The sequence below is a fragment of the Arachis ipaensis genome, chromosome B2 (assembly GCF_059453495.1).
Source record: "Arachis ipaensis isolate K30076 ecotype BB chromosome B2, ASM5945349v1, whole genome shotgun sequence".
Taxonomy (NCBI): Eukaryota; Viridiplantae; Streptophyta; class Magnoliopsida; order Fabales; family Fabaceae; genus Arachis; species Arachis ipaensis.
Genome location: NC_142437.1, coordinates 118,032,859 through 118,058,959, shown reverse-complemented (window position 1 = coordinate 118,058,959; position 26,101 = coordinate 118,032,859). Strand labels below are relative to the sequence as shown.

The window sequence follows — 26,101 nt, the reverse complement described above, 5'->3', positions numbered from 1 at the left end:
AGCAAGGAGGAGATTCTTGGAGGCGTGACTTGTCTTTGGTTCTGCTCAACCACCACAGGAAGTAGCTAGAGTGGCGAAGTAATGGTAGAGGCAGAGATTGAAGCAGATGAAGTCATCATCATCATGAAGCATCAAGGGCCAGAAATCCATCTTGGAGAACAAGCCAAGGATGGAGAGCTCGGATTGATGAAGAGTGATGACCAAGGAAGGACTAGAGGTAATTGCATGTTGGTTATTGCATGGTTATCTCTTCTCTCTCTGTGTGGCCGAACCGGTTATGTGTGAAGGAAAAGAAGCTAAGCTTGCGTTTTGGCTTCAAGTGTGGGGGCTTCCCTCTTCTATAAAAAGAGTGAACAACCACTGTTAGAAGCAAGGAGTTAGAAGTAAGCAGTGAGAGTGCAAGGCACAGGATTCTCAGAGCTACCTAAGCTTACAGATTTTCTTCTCCTTCAATGTATTCTGTTTAGTATTTTTCTGTTTAATTTTGTCATGTCTTGAGTCTCATGGAAAAAGGCAAACAGTGAGGTTTGTAATGAAAAAGCCATAGAGCGAAAAAAGGCAGAGAGTGCAAAATTAAAAGAAAAAGCCATAGATGTCTTAGAGTTCCTTTGTTCATCTATGTTGTGTTTCATGATTCTGTGGAAATCCCCTTGTAAGTTGGGTTAGCACTTTACAAGTTGTAATCAGATTGATTATAGTGAAATTCCATTATGTTTGTGATGGAGACTGGATGTAGGCTGCATTGCACTTAGCAGCTGAACCAGGATATATCTGGGTGTAATCTTCAACTCTTCTCTCCTACATTTCTGTTTCTACTGTACAGGAGCAAAAACTAATATTATCTTGTGCCAAGTGACGAGACAAAAAAAAAGTCTCGTGGCAAGGGACGAGACAAAACAAAGTTGCTCGTGTCCAGTGACGAGCAAAAACAGAAAAGTCTTCTCTGAAGGTCAGCAAGTGTTAGCATCGAAAAAAGGGGGCTAAGATTCAACCCCCCCTTCTCTTAGCCACTGAAACCATCAATTGGTATCAGAGCTTGGTCTCAAAGAGATCAAGCTTTGCAGCTTGGAGTAAAGATCCTTATGGCAGAAAACAGTGGCGCAAATGTGGTGTCCTACAATCTGACTGAAGGACAATCAAGCAACAGACCTCCTCTTTTCAATGGGAAAAATTATACCTATTGGAAGGAGAGGATGAAGATATTTGTACAAGCAGTAGACTACAGACTTTGGAAGATCATCCTTCAAGGGCCTCAATATCCAACTACTACAAGTGCCGAAGGAGTGGTTTCTCTCAAACCAGAAGCAACATGGACCGAGGAAGATAGAAAAAAGGTGGAGTTAAATGCCAAGGCAATAAATCTGCTCAACTGTGCTATCAGCTTCGAGGAGTACCGACGGGTATCACGATGCACAACAGCAAAGAAAATCTGGGACAAATTGCAAATCACCCATGAAGGAACCACCATTGTGAAGAAGACTCGGACAGATATGTTGAACAGAGAATATGAAATGTTTGCAATGAAGGAAGGAGAGTCCATTGATGAACTGTTCGAACGGTTCAACTCAATCATTGTTGGCTTAGATGCTCTGGGAATTACACATTCTGAATCTGTGCTAGTGAGCAGAGTGTTGAGATGTCTCACAAAAGAGTGGGAAACAAAGTCTTTAATTATTTCTGAGAGCAGTAACTTAGATTCCATGACACTTGATGATTTGAGAGGAAATCTTCTAGCTTTTGAAAACACATATTTGAAAAAAGACTCAAAAAAGAAAGGAATTGCTTTTTCTTCTATGACTAACCCTCTAGATGATGAATCCAGTGATAACTCTTCTGAAAATGAGTTTGTGTTGTTTGCAAAAAAATTCAGGAAAATGGTGAAGTTCAAAGGCAAAGGCAGCAGCTCAAGAAAGATGAAGAAAGACCTTAGCAAAGTAACCTGTTACAATTGCAAGGAAACGGGGCATTTCAGATCTGACTGTCCTAAGTTGAAGAAGGAAGAAAAGCAAAAAAGGGAAAAGAAAAAAGGACTAATGGCCTCATGGGAAGACTTGGAGAATGAATCAGATGATGATGATGAAGAAACCGAGACCAAGTCACAACCATGTCTCATGGCAGATCACATAGATCAGGTAGTCTTTCACAACCCTAACACTGAGGATCTTCATCTTATGATAAACCACCTTTCTGAAAAAATAAGATGTTTTCGGTTGGAAAATCAAGAACTTGAACAACAAATCACCATTCTTAAAGCTGAAAACAGTTTTCTTAAAGAGAAAGTAAGAGAGGCCGAAACTGCTTGTGATCTTGTTGAAGAAAATAAGCAGTTAAGAGCCCAAATTAAGAGCTGTAAAAGTGACCATTCTGTTTTTGCACATGTAGACTGTTTTAAAAGAAATGAAGAGTTGCTTAAAGAGGTTAAAAGGCTTGAGGAAGACTTAGCCAAGTTTACACAAAGTTCTGAAAATCTTAATCAAATTTTGGCTAGTCAAAAACCTCTTTATGATAAGGCTGGGTTGGGATTTTATAAATCTAAAAAATCTCATTTTGAAAACATTGCTTCATCTTCAAATGATACAAGGTATCAAGACCCAACTTACTTTAACAAAACAGCAACTCCAAGATTTTGTAGACTATGCAACCGAAATGGATACTTTCCCATTCAATGTTTTTTTGGTGAAAGAATGATTGGTGATAAGGTTTATAAAATTGTTTTTGATTACAATGGCTTAGGACATAGAAGATGGTTTAACGTAAAAGGATCCAAAAAGATTTGGATACCTAAGGTCACTTAAGCTTGTTTTGTAGGTGTGCCTAGCATCCAAGAGGAAGGAGAATATGTGGTATATGGACAGCGGATGCTCTAGGTATATGACCGGAAAGACAACCTTCTTCATAAAGCTTGATGAATATGATGGAGGACTTGTCACTTTCGGTGATGATGCAAAAGGAAAAATAGTGGCTGTTGGGAAAGTGGGTAAAAATTTCTCATCTTGTATAAATGATGTCCTTCTTGTAAATGGCTTGAAACATAATCTGCTTAGTGTTAGTCAATTATGTGATTTAGGTTTTGATGTTATTTTTAAGAAGTTTGTGTGTTTGGTTGTTTGTGAGAAAACTGGGAATATTTTATTTGAAGCCAAGAGATGCAACAATGTGTATGGATTAACTCTTGAGGATTTAAAGGAACAAAATGTAACATGCTTTACATCTTTTGAATCTGAAAAATGGCTTTGGCATAGAAAGTTGGGACATGCTAGTATGTACCAAAATTCTAAGCTAGTTAAAAGGAATTTGGTTAGAGGTATTCCAAACATCAAGTTTGATAAGGATCTTACTTGTGATGCATGTCAATTAGGCAAGCAAGTAAAATCCTCTTTTAAAACAAAAGATGGAATCTCAACCAAAAGGCCATTAGAAATGTTGCATATTGATCTTTTTGGTCCTACTAGAACTCAATGTTTAGGAGGTAAACACTATGGTCTTGTGGTGGTAGATGATTACTCTAGATTTGGTTGGGTACTTTTTCTTGCTCATAAGAATGATGCCTTTCATGTTTTTTCCACTCTTTGCAAGAAAATTCAAAATGAAAAGGATTTGAAAATTGCCCATTTAAGAAGTGATCATGGAAGAGAATTTGAAAATCAAGTTTTTGAAAAATTCTGTGATGACTTAGGAATTTCTCATGTCCTAGAACCCCTCAACAAAATGGGGTGGTTGAAAGAAGGAATAGATGCCTTCAAGAGATGACTAGGGCTATGCTATGTGAGAATGAAATTCCTAAATTTTTGTGGGCTGAAGCTGTGAACACAACATGTTATACTTTAAATAGAACAATCATTAGAAAAGGGTTAAAGAAAACCCCTTATGAGCTATGGAAAGGGACCCCTCCAAATCTTAAGTACTTTCATGTTTTTGGATGCAAATGTTTTGTGCTAAATAATAAAGAAAATCTTGGAAAGTTTGATCCAAAATCATATGAAGGAATGTTTGTTGGATATTCCACCACAAGCAAGGCTTATAAAGTTTATCTCAAGGAGCATAGGACAATAGAGGAATCCATACACGTTACTTTTTGTGACTCTAACTTAATTCCCAGTATTGTGAAGGATAATGATTCAGATTGTGAAGAGGCTGGAACAAGTAAAGAAAATCCCAAATCTATGCTAAATGAAGAATCTGTCAGCCCAGTTTTGTCTCGTCAGATTGAAGGAGAAACTTCCATTTTATCTCCTGAGCAGACACGAGAAACTGAAACAGTGAGACCACCAGAAGTTCATTAAAGCTCAACACCTGGCCGAAAGCCTAGAGAATGGAAGTCTATGAGGGCTTATCCTCATGACTTCATCATTGGTGATCCCTCTCATGGTGTAACCATAAGATCCTCCACCAAAAGGCAAACCGAACCTAGCAATCTTGCTCTCTTGTCACAAATAGAGCCCAACAATGTCAAACAAGCTCTTGAAGACTCTTCATGGGTTAAAGCAATGCAAGAAGAGCTTGCTCAATTTGACAAGAATGAGGTTTGGACACTAGTACCTCATCCGGATGGTAAGAAGGTAACCGGTACTAAGTGGGTATTTAAAAATAAACTTGGTGAGGATGGACAAGTTGTTCGTAACAAGGCTAGATTAGTGGCCCAAGGTTACGATCAAGAAGGGGGTATTGATTTTGATGAGTCTTTTGCTCCGGTAACTAGAATGGAAGCAATTCGGTTGCTTCTTGCCTATGCCGCCCATAAAGGTTTCAAAATGTTTCAAATGGATGTTAAATGTGCTTTCCTTAATGGCTTTATTAATAGGGAAGTGTATGTAGCTCAACCCCCCGGTTTTGAACATAAAGAGTTTCCAAATCATGTTTTTAAATTAACTAAGGCTCTTTATGGTCTTAGACAAGCTCCAAGAGCTTGGTATGAAAGGCTTAGTGCCTTCTTGTTGAAAAATCATTTTCAAAGGGGTACCACCGACACTACTTTATTTATTAAAGCATCTAATGATGATATCCTTCTTGTTCAAGTTTATGTTGATGACATTGTATTTGGTTCGGCCAATGTCACCTTGTGTGAAGAGTTTGGAAAACTCATGACTAGTGAGTTTGAGATGAGTTTAATGGGAGAGCTTACTTTCTTTCTTGGCCTCCAAATTAAACAAACTCCTAGTGGTACTTTTATTCACCAAGGAAAGTATGCAAAAGAACCTATCAAAAAGTTTGGCCTAAAAAATTCCAAAATCAATGGGCACTCCTATGCATCCCAATACTAAACTTAAAAAGGATGATGATGGCCAAGATGTGGATGAAACAAGGTATAGAGGAATGATAGATTCACTTATGTACCTTACCTCCTCTAGACCGGATATAGTCCAAAGTGTGGGTGTATGTTCAAGGTTTCAATCCCATCCAAAAGAATCCCACCTTACGGCTGTTAAGCGCATCATTAGATACATTAAGGGAACTTGCAATTATGGATTATGGTATCCTAAATCTGATGACTTTTGTGCAGTAGGTTTTTGTGATGCAGATTATGCGGGAGATCGAGTGGATAGGAGGAGCACCTCCGGCATGTGTTGCTTCCTGGGAAGCTCACTCAACATGTGGTCAAGCAAGAAACAAGCCACAGTGGCTCTATCCACGGCTGAAGTCGAATATGTTTCCGCATCTGCATGTTGCTCACAATTAATTTGGTTAAAAACACAATTGGAAGATTACAAATTAAAAATCAATAGTATTCCTTTATTTTGTGACAATATGAGTGCCATAAACATTTCAAAAAATCCTGTTCTGCACTCAAGAACAAAGCACATTGAGATAAAATATCATTTTATTAGGGAACATGTGCAAAAGGGTACTATTGATATTCAATTTATAAAATCTGAAGACCAAATTGCTGATATTTTTACAAAACCTCTCTGTGAAGACAGATTCTGCACCTTAAGAAAAAGTTTGGGAATGTTTGATTTGTGTTTCATTGATAATTTGTGAATATTTGATTCTGTTCAGTTTTGTCTCGTAGGTTTGGACGAGATAAAAATGCATGCTTGATGGAGAAGCTATGATTAAGGGGGAGGCAACGCAGAATTTAATTCCTATGGGCCCCACTAAATCTCTTTGACCCCACTCTGACCGTTTTGTTAGTTCATCATTTTTTCTGAAAATCAAAATCTTTTTGTGGTCTTATCACATCATATCTTAATAGGGGAGGATAGTAGAAATAGGGGGTGACTGATCTAATGTTACTCTGAATTTCCTGATCTTTATTGCCTGCCAATTTTATTTGATCTGATATCTTGGTTACCTGTTGCTGCTGCTGAATGCTCTGTTATTTTGCTCTATGTATATTTGACTCAGGGAAATTTTTTTTTTTCATTTGTCTTGGATGACTGTACCAAACTTAATTTGATGCTGTTTTGTTTTATGCTTGAATTATTATGGATTGCATTGCTTTTTCCTCATTTTTTGCAGGGTCCCTCCTTGATGACAGAAGGGGGAGGAGAAGAGAAAAAAGGCTGAATTGAAACTGTTATGTTTCATTGATTTGTTGCACTATTTTGCAGACCTGCTTTGCTCTGTTTTATGCTCTGATCTGGCTCTGTTTTGAGCACTTTGTGTTAGTGGATTAATTTTGAGTTGAACTTTAATTGTCATTTGCTCAAATGCATGTGTGCTGACTGGACCATTGTGTTTTGGTGAAAAATAAATATTCTGCCTTTTGTATGTTGTTTTCATTTATTTTGCAAGTGCCCCTTGATGCCAAAAGGGGGAGAAATGGTGTGCTGAAAATTGAAATTGAGAAAGTGCTAAAAATTGAAATCATGAAAACAGGGAACAGGGAATGAAATCCGTGTGAATTTATGATTATCCTTGTTATAAATTGTGCCTTGCTGATTGCTGTTTTGTTGATATAATGCCTGTGATGCATTTGTTTTAATAATATGGCTGCCTGGTGGTTAATATGTTTTTTATCTTGATGAATAAGTTTTGGATTGGAAACATACTTCTGATTCATCTTGGTAAACATGCTTGCTGAATATTTTGTTCTTGGCAGTTTCTTTAAGCAGTGGGTATGAAAAAAAATGTTGAGAATTGATGTGATCATGCCGTAATTAAAAATATTTTCTTACCATAAGTATGTTACTCTGATTTGATTGAAAAATATTTTTAAAACAGCAATTTATTCTCAAAAATATTTTTGGTTGATTATGTTGTGAGGTTGAGCAGTAAATCAGTTTATGATATCAAATGAGTTTTGACTATCAATTAAAACTGCTCATAAATCAAGCATTTAGCATCATAAAATATGCTAAATAACATTGTTACTTGAAGCTTGATTTAAATGTTACAGGTTAGTGCTTCCCTTGGTAAAATAAGCATACATCAAGGGGGAGCTATGTGACATTTAGAAAGGGGGAAAAATTCAAATTCAAAGGGAGTACTCTTTACTCTATCTCTAAATTTCTTTCCATTTCAATCTTAATAATGTTTGTCATCAAGGGGGAGATTGATGAGTTTGGAAAACTCTAAATTAATATTTGTGATGACTAAACATTATTAAAATGATTAATTACAAAATTATTAATTTGATTTTCATTTAACATATGTTAATTAATAATTTTGTGTTGCAGATTTTATATTTGGGCCGAAATGAAAAGAAGAGATCCCAAGCCCAATAAAATCAATATTCAGCCTTGATGTTAAAATTATTATGAGGATGGTGGTTGAAACAAGTGTTTTATTAAATGGGCTAGCAATTGTGATAAGAAGCCCAATTAAAGGTCTTGGTATGAGACCAAAAATGCTTGGTCCGAAATTAAAAGGAATTGGGGCACAATATTATTTTATTCACTTAACAAAAGAAATCCATTCCTTTGATTATGCACTGCATGCTCCAACGGAACTCCTTTACTCATCATGATGGATTTCAAAATTTATTAGAGTAAAGTTAATAAGTGCATGGGAAATATGAGAGAGAGTGTCATTGACATGATTGATGGCATTAACATTACACGCCACCCAGGAAAGTAAAAGCAAGCTATTTTCAATTAATGTGTTTAATCACTTTGAATTGCTTTTCTTCAGATTCTCTCTTCTCTCTCATCTCTTTCTTGCTTCCTCTTCGGTCACTTCAACAGAAATTATGGAAGCCATGGAAACTACTTTGAGCTATCAAAATGAAGAAAGAGCAAGCTACAAGACCATCACAATGATGGCAAAAAAATACAAAAAATATAGTGGCTGAGATTCTTATCACATATGGTAAGATATGGTGATGATATCTTAGCCTCTCCATACCAAAAATGGAGGAAGAAGATTCGGCCAGCAAGGAGGAGATTCTTGGAGGCGTGACTTGTCTTTGGTTCTGCTCAACCACCACAGGAAGTAGCTAGAGTGGCGAAGTGATGGTAGAGGCAGAGATTGAAGTAGATGAAGTCATCATCATCATGAAGCATCAAGGGCCAGAAATCCATCTTGGAGAACAAGCCAAGGATGGAGAGCTCAGATTGATGAAGAGTGATGACCAAGGAAGGACTAGAGGTAATTGCATGTTGGTTATTGCATGGTTATCTCTTCTCTCTCTGTGTGGCCGAACCGGTTATGTGTGAAGGAAAAGAAGCTAAGCTTGGGTTTTGGCTTCAAGTGTGGGGGCTTCCCTCTTCTATAAAAAGAGTGAACAACCACTGTTTGAAGCAAGGAGTTAGAAGTAAGCAGTGAGAGTGCAAGGCACAGGATTCTCAGAGCTACCTAAGCTTACAGATTTTCTTCTCCTTCAATGTATTCTGTTTAGTATTTTTCTGTTTAATTTTGTCATGTCTTGAGTCTCATGGAAAAAGGCAAACAGTGAGGTTTGTAATGAAAAAGCCATAGAGCGGAAAAAGGCAGAGAGTGCAAAATTAAAAGAAAAAGCCATAGATGTCTTAGAGTTCCTTTGTTCATCTATGTTGTGTTTCATGATTCTGTGGGAATCCCCTTGTAAGTTGGGTTAGCACTTTACAAGTTGTAATCAGATTGATTATAGTGAAATTCCATCATGTTTGTGATGGAGACTGGATGTAGGCTGCACTGCACTTAGCAGCTGAACCAGGATATATCTGGGTGTAATCTTCAACTCTTCTCTCCTACATTTCTATTTCTACTGTACAGGAGCAAAAACTAATATTATCTCGTGCCAAGTGACGAGACAAAAAGAAAAGTCTCGTGGCAAGGGACGAGACAAAACAAAGTTGCTCGTGTCCAGTGACGAGCAAAAACAGAAAAGTCTTCTCTGAAGGTCAGCAAGTGTTAGCATCGAAAAAAGGGGGCTAAGATTCAACCCCCTTCTCTTAGCCACTGAAACCATCAGTTTCAAATTTGGAAATCCATCCAGATTCAGTTCATAAAACGCATTTTTAACTCCATGCAAATCTCCTAACAGCAAATTCTCTACGCCTTTGAATAGCAATTTAACTCCTTTGAGAGAGTGAATATTCATGCCAGGTTCTAGTTGCAGTGCCAAAGATCTTGAAGATTCATATTTGTTGGGCATCTTGAAATCCCCAATTGAAAGTGTCTCAAAGTCTCCAATCACAATCTTGTAATCATTCAACTCATGAAAGAATAAGTCTCCTGGAAAAAATTCAGAATTGCGGATGTAGACATCTATAGTATTCAATTGATACAAATGTTTCAGCTCAGAAAGAACTAAAATTTGACTATGATTTATTTGTCCTTCCACCTCCATTTTAGTCAAGCTCTTTGATACATACATTTTTCTGGTGATGAGTCATCACCGAAGCGTTGACGTGGCCTCGATTTGCCACGCTGAAGGACTTTTTCACTTAATACAGGCAGATTTTGAAAGGCTAATGTATTATTAAAAAAAAAAAAAACAAAATCGACACCACAAGAACACATTTTTTTTCAATTCTGCATATATCGTTTACCATATCCCTGTTTTATTCGGGTAAAATACATGATGAGTTTGGAAAACTCTATTTCTAATTAAGTGATGATCAAACATCATTAATAAAATTAGTTGCAAAAATTATTGATATTGAATTAAATGATTAAATTAATTTTTGCAATGCAGGTTCAGTTTGGGCCAAAAATGAAAATCTGGTGCAAGTCCAATATGCTTATAAAAATTTAAGTTAGATGTTAAATTATTGTGGCTGAAACAAATTGTTGTTACATGGGCCAGATCAAGTTATTATTACTACAAGCCCAAATGAATGCTTTCCTATTTATTCTATGCATGATCCGAAAAATATACATCAGGAAAGCAAATGTTATTAATTGGGTCAGATTAAATGATTGTTGCAACTAAGCCCAACTTTATATGTGATGAGAGTTCCTCATGCAAGATCCGAAACCAATAGAAAAAGAAAGCAAAACTGCTTCCAACGGATCCAAGCATTTCACCATGTGATGGATTCCAAAATTCATTACATTACCAACTATGAGAGAGAATTTGACAAGTTGACATGATGGGGATTAGCATTGCTACACGCTACTCCACCTAAGGGAAGTAAAAGCAATTCACTTTAATTAATTTACTCAGATACACTCAATTGCTTTTCTTCATACTTTCTTCTCTCTCATTTCTTTCTCTCTTTCGGTCTTTAACCAGAAAACAATGGATGCCATGGAAGCAAAAATGAGCTACCGAAAGGAAGGGAAAACAAGCCTAAAGACCATCACAATGATGGCAAGAAAACATAACAAAATAAAAGTGAGATGTGGCTGAGATCTTCACCAAATGTGGTTAGATTTGGTGAGGTAATCTTGAGCTCTTCATGCTCGAAAAGGAAGAAGAAAATTCGGCCAGCAAGGAGGAGATTCTTGGAGGAGATGGCTTGTCTTTGATTCTACTCAACCACCACAGGAAGTAGCTAGAGTGACGAAGTGATGGAAGAGGCAGAGATTGAAGTAGATGAAGTCATCATCATCATGAAGCATCAAGGGCCAGAAATCCATCTTGGAGAGCAAGCCAAGGATGGAGAGCTCGGATTGATGAAGAATGGTGACCAAGAAAGGACTAGAGGTAATTGCATGGTTATCTCTTCTCTCTCTATGTGGCCGAACCGAATCTGTTTCTTGAAGGAAGAAGAAGTTGGCTTGAGTTTTGGCTTCATATGTGGAGGCTTCTCTCTTCTATAAAAAGGGAGAACAACCACTGTTTGGAGCAAGGAGTTAGAAGTAAGCAGTGAGAGTGCAAGGCACAGGATTCTCAGAGCTACCTAAGCCTACAGATTTTCTTCTCCTTCAATGTATTCTGTTTAGTATTTTTCTGTTTAATTTTGTCATGTCTTGAGTCTCATGGAAAAAAGGCAAACAGTGAGGTTTGTAATGAAAAAGCCATAGAGCGAAAAAAGGCAGAGAGTGCAAAATTAAAAGAAAAAGCCATAGATGTCTTAGAGTTCCTTTGTTCATCTATGTTGTGTTTCATGATTCTGTGGGAATCCCCTTGTAAGTTGGGTTAGCACTTTACAATTTGTAATCTGGAAGATTATAGTGAAATTTCATTATGTTTGTGATGGAGACTGGATGTAGGCTGCACTGCACTTAGCAGCTGAACCAGGATATATCTGGGTGTAATTTTCTTTCTCTCCTACTCCATTTCTGTTTCACTGCACAGGAGCAAAAAATCAAAAATGTCTCGTGCCAAGTGACGAGACAAAATAAAAAAGTCTCGTGGCTAGGGACGAGATAAAAACAGAAAAGTCTCCTCTGAGTTCAGCAAGTGTTAGCAAGCAAAAAGGGGGCTAAGATTCAACCCCACCTCTCTTAGCCACTGAAACCATCAATACAGTAACCCCATAAAATCCCAGCCAACCTTCAAACCCTAGACACTACAATAGCAACAACACTCCCAAACTTCAACCACACTAACAACTTCCACAACATCAACCAACACTGTATTGAAAATGCAAAGTAAAAAAAAGAAAAGTTACCTTGAGTCTGATCACAATGTCGGAACCTCGTGTTTCTAGTGAAGGAGGGGAAGAACGAAAAGAACTTTCGGTCGGATTACTTTTTCTCTCAACTTTTTCAACCCAACGAATAGAATCCTACGATAACGCCATTGATGAAGAGACGAATATGAAGTCATAGGATGGAAGAAGAAGAGACGAGTGAAGTATTTGTATTGGAGAGAAAACTGTTATTCATGCTAAGTAACATCTAAACGGCGTCGTTTTTGGCACTCAACGGTGTCAAAGCAAAACGACGACGTTTTGGAACCCTCCAACGTGGCAAACCGAGGTCACGTCAGCGTTCTGGTGATGAGTATCATCACTAGAAAAATGCCCAGGGACCACTATAAGTGCTTGAAGCTCTATCTGAAGGACTACAATAGAAAAATTGAAATCTTGAAGATCACATTAGATATTTCCGCGAATCTCACGAACGACTATGGTTATTTACTCAACTAATTACCAAAGAGAATCCAAGAAGCTACCCAGATTTCACGTGATCAAATTTGTTTGAATTTACTCAGAAGTCAGATGCATTACATTACATAAAAGTAGATGTAATTATTATATGAAGAAAAAGATTTTAATCATTTTATATACAATGAGATTTAATTATTATCCACGTTGGCAAAGACCTGATTTGACTTACGAAATTGGACTTTTTTTTAATGGATGGTTTTAAAAAAGATCATTTTTAATTTAATGGAGAATGGTATTACTCTATTTTTTCTAAGATATGCCTATATCGTTAAGGAATTACAGATGGCTTGGGATCTGGGCATAAAGAAAATCATAAGAGATTGATTCTGTCAAAAACATGAGAGGCATGAGGATCACCCCAATCAGCTGGCGAAAAAGATTTTCCAAATGTTACAGAGGAATTGGAGAGTGGTGTTCAGCCGCACCTAGAAAAAGCTTAAGCATGAGTTTGAGTTTCCATTTTGTTGATAAACCTTGTGCAGTAGTTAGGAGCATTATTCTTGATGATGAGAGAGGGATCTCCTTATCCTGTATTACTTTTATGAGGTAGTTTTTGAGAGTTTGTCTCGTTTCAATAAAACAAATGCCTTTATTATCAATGTTGTTAATACATTTATAATTTATGTTATTGTTATGGATAAGTTTCATACACTGTTTAAAGGAAAAAAAAACAAAGAAATTAAGTTTCATAGTTCTCATACTCCATGACAAAAAAATATGTATAATCTTAATGTATAAAATACCGTAAATAAAATAATAATTAGTTTAAATCTATCTTTTATGCTCCATCTAATAGAATTTACAAGAATTGCATGCACAGAAACTGTTGTGAAGAACAAAATTGTTAGAAAAGCACTTAATTTCTTTATTTGTCCAAATGCAAATAAAATGGTGACTCCTCTTTTAATTTTACTAGTCATGTTGTGAGGAAGAATTAAAAATATTTTCACTTTAAAAAAAAAAATCAAATTCCTAAAAACACAAATGTACCATATCGAAGTAAGAAAATGTTAAAAGCAAAAAATACAAACCCATAACATTGAACTGACAATTGAATAATACCAACCATCATCGTTTTTAAAGAGATTTAAAAAAAAAAAACTGTTCAAAGCAATAAACAAAGTAACATAAGTAATACTACAGTTCAACACACTGTTATAATCCACCATCCATTACAATCACACACCTAACACCTCATTAATGTACTTTTTTTTTGTTTTTTCATTTTTTATTTTTTTTCTTTTTTAACTTATAACTACACACTAGACACGCACTCTATTTTTTTTTTTTTTATAACTTACAATCACACCACACATGTTTTTTTTTTTTTTTTTGCATTTTTAATTTTTTTGGATTTTTTTAAAACAACTATAATATAAAACAAATCAAATTGCAACTAACAACAAATCTTTTCTCTTTTCTCTTCATCAACTCCTTTGATATGGTTAGATGTCGCCTTTTTGTCTTTAACTCCATCTTTGCAATTGAACTCCTCTAATAAAACTGTTAATATAATTGTGTCAGTTTGAAAAAAGATAAATGAAAATAAAAAATTTAAACTTTATTAGTAGCAGTAAAATTAAAATTTAATGTAATGTGATACTATTAGGTACCAGACAAATGACACAGCAAGATATAAAGATGAAAAATTAAAAATTTGTATAAAATATGGAAATAATTGAATAATTTTCTTTAAGAATTATAACTTCTCTCTATCATAAGGAGACTACAATAACATTCTCTCTTGACAAAAGGAGAACACACTTCTCTCTCTATATATAGAAGAAAACTATTCAAAGAAATATTATGTTATTCTATCTGGATGACTTGATTGAAATGAATTAAAGACTCTTCAATATGAACCATCCGTTAATTAGAGATATATAATTCTTCTCTTTTTCAACCATTAAAATTCTAAGGTTATAAACTAAGATTGTTTATTACCTTTCATTTTATTTAGTTATTATTTATTTATATATTTTCTAAAATTAGCTTTACTATTTTTTCACAATCTCCCACTTAAAGCTAATTTTGATAAATTTTTGAAATTCATGTTGCTCATGTATTCCATAGCCCGTATGAGGATCTACACCATTCAAACTTTTCTGTGTTGATTGGTTTTGTCATGGCATCTGCTAGGTTATCTTTTGTGTGAATCTTCTGCATATCAACACTTCCTTCTTCTACTACTTCCCGAATAAAGTGATATTGTACTCCAATGTGTTTTGTTTTTGAACGAAAGGCAGGATTCCTTGCAATGTGCAAGGCACTCTGACTGTCACAATACACAGAAATCTTCTGTTGTTTGTGCCCGAGTTCTTCTATCAACCTTTGGATCCAAATAGCTTCCTTGCATGCTTGTGTAGCTGCCATATATTCAGCTTCTGTAGTAGATAAAGCTACAACAGTTTGTAATTTAGATAGCCAGCTCACAGCTCCTCCTGCAAGCATGAACACATATCCTGTAGTAGATTTTCGTTTATCAAGATCACCTGCAAAATCTGAGTCGACATATCCATTGACAATGAATTCCGATCCTCCAAAATATAATGCAACATTCGAGGTCCCTTTGATGTATCTCAAGATCCTCTTAACAACATTCCAATGCTCTTTACCCGGATCTGCCATAAATTGACTTACCACCGCAACCACTTGAGCAATATCTGGCCTTGTACAGATCATGGCATACATAAGGCTTCCCACTGCTGATGCATATAGTACTCGAGACATTTCCATCCTCTCTGCTTCACTACTAGGGCACATACTTGAGGATAATTTGAAATTCATAGAAAGTAGGATTGAAATTGGCTTACATTCTTGCATATTGAAGCGTTGCAAGATTTTCTTCAAATAATTCTTTTGCGATAGCCAAATCTTCCTATCTTTTTTGTCTCGGTGAATTTGCATCCCTAAAATCTTGTTTGTTGGTCTCAAGTCTTTCATATCAAACTCCCTAGCCAACTATGCCTTCAATTCTTGGATTTGATCTTTGTTGGGACCTACCACCAACATGTCTTCCACATACAACAGTAGAATGATGAAATCATTATCACCAGACCTCTTGTAATAAGTACAATGATCTGAACTAAGTCTGTTGTATCCAAGGCTAATAATGAAAGAATCAAATCTCTTATACCAACACCTTGGCGTCTGCTTTAGACCGTACAGAGATTTAGTTAACCTGCAAACCAAGTTTTCTTTTCCTTGTTCTTCAAAACCTTCTAGTTGGAGCATATATATCTCTTCTTCAAGTTCTCCATGAAGAAAAGCAGTCTTTACATCTAATTACTCTAGATGTAAATCAAATGCAGCACACATAGCCAAAACTACTCTAATAGTAGTTAGTCTCACCACTGGAGAAAATATTTCATTGAAGTCAACACCTTCTTTCTGAGCATATCCCTTGACAACCAATCTTGCACCATATCGTTCCACCTGATCATTACTATCTCGTTTGATCTTGTAAACCCATTTGTTACCAATGGCTTTCCGACCTGCTAGAAGTTCAACAAGTTTCCAGGTATGGTTTCTATGTAATGCCTCAATTTCTTCTTGCATTGCTGTCATCCACATAGAAGCGTCTGGATTGCGCATAGCCTCCATAAAAGTTGTTGGTTCTCCATCTTCTGTCAAAAGACAATATACATCATGGTTTGTCAAAACATAATTTGAGTGCCATGATGGTATTCTTCTTTGTCGAGTGGATCGACGAATTTCTATGTCATTGGCCTCTGCTTCTTATTCTTCGTGCTGTGGTTCTGCTTTAGAAAGATCACCTTCTCTGCATTTTTCATCTATTTGAACAGTGGTTATCTCTTTAATAGTGCTGTCATTTTCTTGTTCTTTTTGTAATTCATCTTCTGCAAATATCACATCTCTACTGACAACTACCTTGCGGGCAGTGGGATCCCACAGGCGATACCCCTTAACTCCGTCAGCATAACCCAAGAATATACATTTTCTAGACTTTGGGTCTAGCTTTTTTCTTTCTTGGAAATTGTACATCATGTACACAGGACAACCAAATATATGTAAAGAAGAATAATTAGGTGGCTTAACTTGCCACATCTCCATTGGTGTCTTTAACCCAATTGCAGTTGATGGTGACCGATTTATCACATAACAAGCGGTTTTAACAGCTTCTGCCCAAAAAGACTTGGCTAAACCTGTAGTTTGCAACATAGCTCGTGCTCTTTCTAGGAGAGTCCTATTCATTCGCTCTGCTACATCATTTTGCTGAGGCGTGTATGCAACTGTGAATTGCCGTTGAATACCTGATTGCTTGCAAAATGTTAGAAAATCACCATCGACATATTCTCCTCCATTATCTGTCTTTAAACACTTGATCTTCTTTCCAGATTCAAGTTCTAACTTTGCTTTGAACTCTTTGAACATCGCAAACACGTCTGACTTCTTCTTGATCGGGTACACTCATAGCCTCCTAGAGTAATCATCAATAAATGATACAAGATATTTTGCTCCTCCTAGGGACATCTCCGGCGATTCCCACACATCAGAATGAATCAACTCCAATATGTGCTTGCTCCGAGCAGTTGATCTACCAAACATCAATCTATGTTGTTTGCTTGTAACGCAGTGCTTACAAAACGGTAAGTTTACCGATTTGAGCCCGGGAATGAGATTACGTTCTACAAGAATCTTCAAGCCTCGTTCTGACATGTGGCCTAGTTTGCAATGCCATATCATCGTCATTTCTTCTTGGCTTGTTGAAGCAACTGATGCCTCTGCCTCTTGTAAAGTATCTCCCACAAGCATGTATAGATTTGCTGCAATCTTTTCTGCTTTTATTACCACAAGAGCTCCTTTAACAACTTTCAAGATCCCACCTTCAATATGGGTCTTGCAGCCAAGTTCATCCAATTGCCCAATCGACAACAAATTCTTCTTCAAGCCTTTCACGTGTCTTACCCCTTGAAGTGAACGAATAGAACCATCAAACATTTTTATTTTGACAGTACCCATTCCAACAATTTCTAAGGCATGATCGTTTTCCATAAACACCGATCCTTCCGAGACAGGTTCATATGTACAAAACCAATCACGATGAGGAGTCATGAGCCATGTTGCTCCTGAATCAACAATCCAAACATCAGTGAGCTATTTGCTACCTTTAGAACCAATTGTTGCTTCGCCATACAGGATTTCTCCATCATCAAAAGTGCTCGCAACACATCCTTGAGAACTTGATCCTTCTGGAACCTTCTCTATACTCTTCTTATTCCAACAATCTTTCTTGAAGTGCCCTCTCTTACCACAATTGTAGCATTTGACTTGCTTCTTACTTTGTGACTTTGGTCTACTTTGACTCCGACTGGAACCACGCTCCATTGATCTTCCTCTTGTCATCAATAAAGCCTCTGCTTGTTTTGAGCTCTCTAATCTATCTTCCTTATTCTTGCGCCTAGATTCTTCTTCAAGAACCGCAGCAACCATGTCATCAAAAGAAAGATAATCAGTCAAAACATTATTAGTTAAGTTAATGATAAGTTGATCATATGAGTCTGGTAGACTTTGAAGTAAGAGCTCTGCGCGTTCATTTTCCGCTATGGTATATTCCAACGATGAAAGTTGGGAAAATAGCGTATTTAGATTGTTGATGTGATCCGTTGCCGATGTGGACTCACTCATTCGAAGAGTATAAAGTCTTCTCTTCAAGAATATCTTGTTGTGAAGTGACTTGACTTCATATAATTTGGTGAGAGCATCCCAAATTTCCTTTGCTGTCTTTTTCTCTGCTACACTTGATAAAACTGAATCAGCTAGTGCCAAGTGTAAGTTTGCAACAGCATTGTTGTCCATCTCCTTCCATTTTTCATCTGTAATTCCAGCGGGTCTACCTTCAATTGCTGTCACGCAATTGTCTTTTCTCATAATGGCTTTTATCTTCAATTTTCATATGGAAAAATTACTCCCACTGAATTTTGGAATTTCATACTTTGCTGCCAGTTTTTTTAGACGGTAACTCGCAGCGAAAAAAAAATATATTAATCAGCAACCTTTGGCTCTGATACCACTGTTAGGTACCAGACAAATGACACAGCAAGATATAGAGATGAAAAATTAAAAATTTGTATAAAATATGGAAACAATTGAATAACTTTCTTTGAGAATTACAACTTCTCTCTATCATAAGGAGACTACAATAACACTCTCTCTTGACAAAAGGAGAACACACTTCTCTCTATATATATAGAAGAAAACTACTCAAAGAAATATTATGTTATTCTATCTGGATGACTTGATTGAAATGAATTAAAGAAAAACTCAATTTATAGGTGAGTCTCTTCAATATGAACCACCCGTTAATTAAAGGTATATAATTCTTCTCTTTTTCAACCATTAAAATTCTAAGGTTATAAACTAAGATTGTTTATTACCTTTCATTTTATTTAGTTATTATTTATTTATATATTTTCTAAAATTAGCTTTACTATTTTTTTACAGATACTTCATTTTAATTTGAAGTCTACTAGAAAGACAAAATTATTGATAAATAAAATACAGTTTATTTTAGACTTAAATAAAAACAAGCTTTAAATTTATGAATTCTCCTTCTACACTTCTAATAAAAGAAGAAAGAGGGAGAGGGAGAGGAAGAGAAAGATTGAACAACATTGCAAAGTTTAGTTGAAATGTTCACAGTTTTAAAATTTTCATTAAGTGCATGATTCACAAATTATATTATAAAATTATTGAAAAAATGAACCCATATTATCGTGAGTGAGGTGTGTAGTGTGTATGACAAAATAAAATAAATTATCAACCTACAAACTATTTAGTCATAACGTATAAATAAATAATTTTATATTCAAATAAAAATACATTAGACTTTCGAACTAACTAAAAGTCCTTAAGAATCTTTATCCTGGTAATGTTTTAGGGTACATATATAAAGATTAACTAATGATTTTAGGTCAAGAATCTTACATTTAGATCTAGATAAGATTTATAAATTAAAATATATATCTATAATTAAGTTAAAAGATTTGTAAAGTGAAATTAAAATACTATTTTAATTAATTAAAAGAGTTTTAAAACTAGCTAGTAAGCAAGTAAAATGTATGATGATTGATGAACAAGTAGTATACAATAATGGAAGAGAGAAGGAATATGATGCATGTCCCTTACATATCTCTGAAGTGGGTATGAGAATTATGAATAAGAGCAAAATGCAAAACATTTAACTTGGTAATCTTTTCCTTTTCTGGTCTTTCTGGTTTGTAGGTGAGTAGGAATCTTTGGTGTTTTTGTATAACAACTGGTCCCACAGGAATACATATAGGATGCATGCAGAAGAGACCTAATTAACAGGGGTTGATATTTAGGGTATTTGCATATTGTGTATAGATGATTTTACAGAATGAGTATCCCTTTCTGTTTGCTTCCTAGCTTATCAAATGAAGTTAATTCTTTTAATAAATTTCAGGAAGTAAACTTTATTTATTCTCATCAAAACATGGACTAAAAAGATAAAGGAATTAAAAACATACCCCTTCAAATACGTTCCGTACAGCACAATTGAGATCACCCTCAACCAACAATGCATGCTTTTCTTCCATATCATCAAACGGGTAGACTTCAGTATCTTCTTCGTCCTTGAATTGAACTTCCATCCACCTGTTCACAGATACTGTACCTGCACAAAAACTTTCCATCTTGCTGCAATCGATTAGCAACAAATGAACCAAGGATGGAAATTTTAACCCAATGTTGCCATTGTAAAACCTTCCAAGGTTTGGTAGAGAGTGAAGGGACAGAGTTTTCAGTTTATGAAATACTATTATCTCTTCTTCTACATGCCCTGATGACTCTTCTACTTCTTCTTCAGACACAATCTCTTTCAATGATTCACAGTTTTCTATGGACATGTTCTTCAGATGATGCAGAGTTCTGCTTGTTGAAGGTGTGAACAAATTCACAAGCCCATTGCATTCTGATATGTTCAACTCTATTAGGCTCGAGAACGATACCTTGCTTGGTACTATGCTCCTCAAACTATGACAGTTATCTATTTGCAATTTTTCAATATTTTCAGAAATGTGTTGCACCCAAGAATGCTCTAACCCAATGGAATTCAACTGAGACAAGGTACTCAACTGCAAACACTTCACTTGTGGAATAATTTCTTTGACACAATCCATGGTAGGTCTTTTAGTGCAGATTATCTCTTTGAAAGAGCTACAACATACAACGAGCTTTTCTACATTGGGCAACCGTTGAAGAAATTCATATGGTAAAGTATCTGAATCATCATGAAAACATTGCAATTGAAGAGCTTCTAATTTTGGAAGGTTGTTCAATTGAAACTGTCCATGCAACATCATCATGATATCCTCCTTGCTGACTGCTAGAAACTTCAAGTACGGGATTACCTACAAGGGAAAAAAGTATTATCAATTCAGCATACTACATAAATGATAGTCAAAATAATCAATAAGACATGGATGTATTAATGTCATAAAGATTAACAAGACATGAAACCTTTTCTGGCAAGAAAATGGCTTGATTCTCTGCTTGTGGATATTGAAATTTCTGAGACTCAAATTGGAATGTCTTCAACTTTTCACAGTGGAATAAGTGCACTTCCTCTAGCTTGGGGCATTCTAGCTTGTGCGGAGCAGGGTAAAAACATTTCAATTCTGGCAAAGACCACAATTTTATGGAGGTCATGCTTTGCAATGCAAACTCTTTAGGAGCTCCTTCAACAACTACTTCATCCTTTGCAACAATTTCCACCAATCTATCACACTCTGTTACTTCCAGTTTCTCAAGTTTATTTAGATCTTCAGCTACAGATGTTGGAAATAACCTTTGAAGGTTGTTGCATCCATGAACGTAGACTTCTTGAAAGCTCTGAAAGTAACTAATTTGTTGAGTAGGATCTGAATCCCAAACATGTTCAAGATTTGGTAGCTGCTCAATAGTCAATTTCTTTAGGCCAGACCTTAAAGAATTGATCTTTGTGTCTTCTTCATGTGTCACTTCAAATATTGCTTTCACAGAATCACATTGTCGCACTACCAACTCTTCCAATTTACATAGCAAACTGAGTATGTGAGAGGGTATTACAATAGACGTGAATTCACATCTTTCCACAACCAAGATCTTCAATCTGATGAAGCACAAGGATGGAACTCGAAATGGACCATTCCATATTCCATGTATCCTTGGGTGTTCGCGGAGCTTCAATTCCTTTACTTCCCTCACAAATTTTGCAACCTGGGCATGAAACATAATAAAAATGTTAAATTAATCAGTACACATGTTAATTGGCTACACAAAATCTAGTATTTTGATCCAACTTTCATTCTCACTACGTACACGTTTTTAGTTACATATTTTTTAGAAATTAAACATCTTATATCTTTATAATTTTTCTGTTTTGCACTTAAAAAAGTCTTTATATCTTGAGTATTCATACATGATTTAACTACTCAAATATATTCTTCTCATTCCGGTATAATCTTATTATTCTAACAAGAAACCTTCCACACATTTATACATAAACAGAAAGAGATCAGAGAGGAAGAGGAATAATCCATCCAAAATTTTATACACTGCAATTCTTCTCAATTGTTAAATTATGAATACATATATAAATATTTGCACAAATTGTGTAAAGATTATATCATCTAATGTGAAATTCATGGACATTTTGCAACAATAATGATGCATATCATATCTGCTTTTAATCCAACATCGGATATAGGTTGGCATATTAAAAATGTGCTATATAGCTAAAAACTGCGTCGATCAATGCTAATTCAAGTTATTGTGATATGAATTCTGTCGGTCAAAGAATATAGGTTGGTAAAGTAAGTAAATTTTTCTCTTTACAAAATAATATTTGTTGTTATAAACACTTAAAATGTATTAAGAAAAGTTTTTGTCTCTTAAAGAAAAAATAAGAAACGAGAAAAATAAAAAAATACATACCTCTGTCCTGTAAGTGTTTCGTAAGGTAGAATTGAGATCAACTTCCAATGTGGTTTTATCTCCATAATTAAAAAAACCTGCTGACAACTTGTTTGTATTGATGGTACCTTCACAGAACTTGTTTGTATTGATGGTACCTTCACAGAAAATTTCCATCCTGTTGCACTCAAATACTTGCAATTCCTCCAATGATGGAAAGGTTAAGGTAAAACCCCCATTGTAAAATCTTCTAAGGTTTTTTAAACACTCAAGTCGTAACTCTTGCAGCTGCTCAAATACTATCTCATCATGAATTGCTACTTCTCCTTCATTAGACACAATCCATTGCATAGATTTACAATTAGATATTTCTATTTTTTTGAGTTGAGTCAAACTTTTAGCTGTTGCAGATGTGAACAAATATATCATGCTATCGCATTCAGATACAATCAAATGCGTCAGATTGGAGAAATATACAGGAGAAGAAACTAAGCTTGTTAAACCAGAGCAGCTTCTTACTTCTAAGGTTACCAGAGTTTTGAGAATTGATGATTCTCGTATCCAAGAGTGTTCAAATCCTATGGAAATTAGTTCAGAAAGAGAAGTCAACTTCAATTCCTTAAGACGTGGTAAAACTTGGACACAATCCACATTAGAGTTTTCAGAGTAGAATATCTCTTTGATGGAACTATTTTTCACTTCGAGATTTTCTATACAGGACACCTTTTGGAGAAATGTATATGGAAGTTCATCAGACTCAAGCTCAACATTAAAGCTGTGCATAGCAGGAACATTTATGTCGCAAAAGTGGCTTCCCTCACATTCTTCATGTCCAATCATCTTCGCTTCTCTTTTACCAAACAACATGTTGGTCAATTTCGGAGTAACCTGGACAGAGGAAATGAGGCCATCAATTCAAAGTTGTTAGAGAAATAACTAAATCAAATGGACTTAATCTTATATTATTAAAATTATAAGAATGAATACCATACAAGAGAAAAATATACATATACCACAACAAATACTTTATATATTTGATAATTTTGTTTTTGGAGGTGGGAACAAATACATAGACTCGTGATGCTGATCGCAAGACATGTCCACCAATATATTTTGAAGAAAGAAAAAAGAAAATATAAAGTACATTATTTTTACATATAAATCATACAGTAAGAAGAATTTATAGGCACTGTTATACAACACAATTCACTATTCATATTACAAGATTTTTTAACCTATTTATCGTTAGTAGTCTCATGTAGGAAATATAAAGCAATCGCATGATTAATAAGTACCTCTTTAAAAGAGACTTGGTCCTCAATTTGTGGATCATGATCATTGAGTGTCTTCAACAGGACACAATGCAATGAACAGTAGAAACAATTGAAGCTTGGTAAATCCAATAGTATCAATGAAGTCAAACGTGGGAACTTAATAAGGTTTGAAATTGCTCTTTCTGGTGTAGTTTCATTCCCTGCAATGATTTCCACCAAGCTTTTACAATGTTTCAACTCTAGATTTTCAAGATTGACAAGATCCTTGCCTACTGATTTTGGGAACAAGCTGGTAAGACTTTTACATGTATCAACATGCACTTGTTGTATAAGTTGAAAGTCGAGTATCCCATCAGGATCTTCATTCCAAATGCTATCCAAATTCGGCAACTTTTCTAAGACCAACTTCTTCAGTGAAAATTTAATTGGTAGGAGTGTCCTGTCTTTTGTTATGCATTTCACATCAAATATAGTTTTCACGGAACTACATTTTTGAACTTTCAATTTTCGCATGTTATTTAAAAAAGGAAGTAAATTAGCAGGTATTACTTCCGATAAAAAATCACATTGATGCACAACCAAGGACTGCAAATTACTGAAGCATGCTTCAGAGAGCGGCAATGAGGCACGCCACATCTCTTGAAAATATAGACTTTCTCTGAGTAAAATCTGCACATGGAAAATAAGAAATTTAATTACTCCTTATTTGGTTCTCTACATTAGGAGAGTTGTGTGAAATCACAAGGGATTGGGATATACTTGTAAGTTCGACTTTTTATTTGTAATTATTTACAATGTTTAATAAAGTTGGGTAAAAATTTAAGAGTTATTTCTTCTCATTTAAAAAATTTTGATACATGTACACTAAAATCAGTCACTAATACATTTACTTGATAAGATTATTACTTTTAATATATAAATAATATTTTTAAAATAAAAAATATTTAAAAAATAATAAAAATCAGCCTAAATTAATTAAATTATTTTATTTTACATTCATTAATTTACCTCTGAAATAAATACATAATATTATATAATATTATATGTAACAAATATATAATTTTAAAGGCTGTATACTACTAGGCTTTGTCTTGTTTAATGTCATTCATTTTTTAACGGCATCTTATTGAAATCCTCTAATATTACTTGAATGTTATGCGAGCCTATTATTATAACTAGCTAGTGTATTTAATCTACCCTCTTATTCATTAATTCTGTGTAATAATAGATACAATATTAGTTTAGATGGTACTTTTTTCATTTTTAACCAAGAGATTTTATATTTAAAATTTACAAATAACTATATATAATGAAGAATATTTAAAAAAAGAAAAATTTGTATATCAAACCTTTTTCAATCCTTATATAGTAGATAAGTATATTGCTAATAATAAAAATTCTTAAAATAAATAATCTTCTAATATATCATGATATATCTTTTGTTTTGATTTTATGTGACAAATTCCATTATATAATATCATATAGATTTGATTAGATGATAAATTTTTTAATTTAAAATGTTTATAGTTGAATTTTTAATTTATTCTACGCACTAAATATTAATATAAGAATTTAAAGAAGTTCTTTAAAAGAACATTTATTTTTTTACAGTGTCATAATTATTTACATGTAATACGTATTTTTAATAAAATTGTGAAAGAGTAGGAAAAGCAAAGAAAAGAACTTTTATTGATTGTTGATTGAATTGTACTGAAGTGACTAAATATATATAGAGTATTGTCCTATAAAAGATAAAAACAAATAAAGATAAGATAAGAATAACTAAAGATAAGATAAAGATAATAAAGACTAAAATTATAATTGAATTTATGTATTCTGTTGGGCTGAATTTGTGGGCTGTGAGACTTCTTTGTTGTTGTCATGGGCTAAGGTAGAAGAATGGTTTAATATGCCCCCGCAAGCTGGAGGATGAAAGATATCGAGAACTCCAAGCTTATTGAGATTAAGATGGAAGGGTTGAGGAGACAAAGGCTTTGTGAAGATGTCAGCTAATTGCCCAGAAGAAGGAATGGGGAGAAGTTTCATCACTCCAACTTGAGCTTTTTGTCGAACCAAGTGACAATCGACCTCTAAATGTTTGGTCCGTTCATGAAAAACTGGATTAGCAGCAATATGAAGAGCACTTTGATTATCACAATATAAAACTGGTGGGCGGATAGGAGAGATACGTAAAAATTGTAACAGATTTATTATCCATTGAAGTTCACAAGTTGTGTTGGCAAGTGCACGATATTCTGCTTCAGTAGATGAGCGGGCAACGGTGGTTTGTTTCTTGGTCTTCCAAGAGACTAAAGAGTTGCCTAAGAAAAAACAATAGCCTGTTAAAGATCGCCGAGTGTCAGGACATCCGGCCCAATCAGAGTCACTGAAGCCGAGAAGCTGAATTTCTGATTCTCTTGAAAAAAAAATTTCTTTGCCGAGGCTAGTTTTTAGATATCGTAACAC

The 26,101-nt window shown here is 34.9% G+C and overlaps 1 protein-coding gene across 2 annotated transcripts in view; it reads right to left on the bottom strand.

The window, feature by feature from the left end:
- Window positions 1-13,439: 13,439 nt before the first annotated feature.
- The window catches only part of LOC107627874 (uncharacterized), a 34,601-nt gene continuing 21,939 nt past the window's right edge, over window positions 13,440-26,101 (bottom strand). For both annotated transcript variants that reach the window (XM_088503993.1, XM_088503994.1), the window contains exons 9-13: window positions 23,657-24,304; window positions 22,383-23,249; window positions 20,928-21,665; window positions 19,937-20,818; window positions 13,440-13,928 (exon numbers count right to left, since the gene is read on the bottom strand). In XM_088503993.1, coding sequence (XP_088360119.1) covers window positions 13,920-13,928; window positions 19,937-20,818; window positions 20,928-21,665; window positions 22,383-23,249; window positions 23,657-24,304 — 3,144 coding nt within the window. In that variant the 3' untranslated portion in view covers window positions 13,440-13,919. The remainder of the gene's footprint in view (window positions 13,929-19,936; window positions 20,819-20,927; window positions 21,666-22,382; window positions 23,250-23,656; window positions 24,305-26,101) is intronic.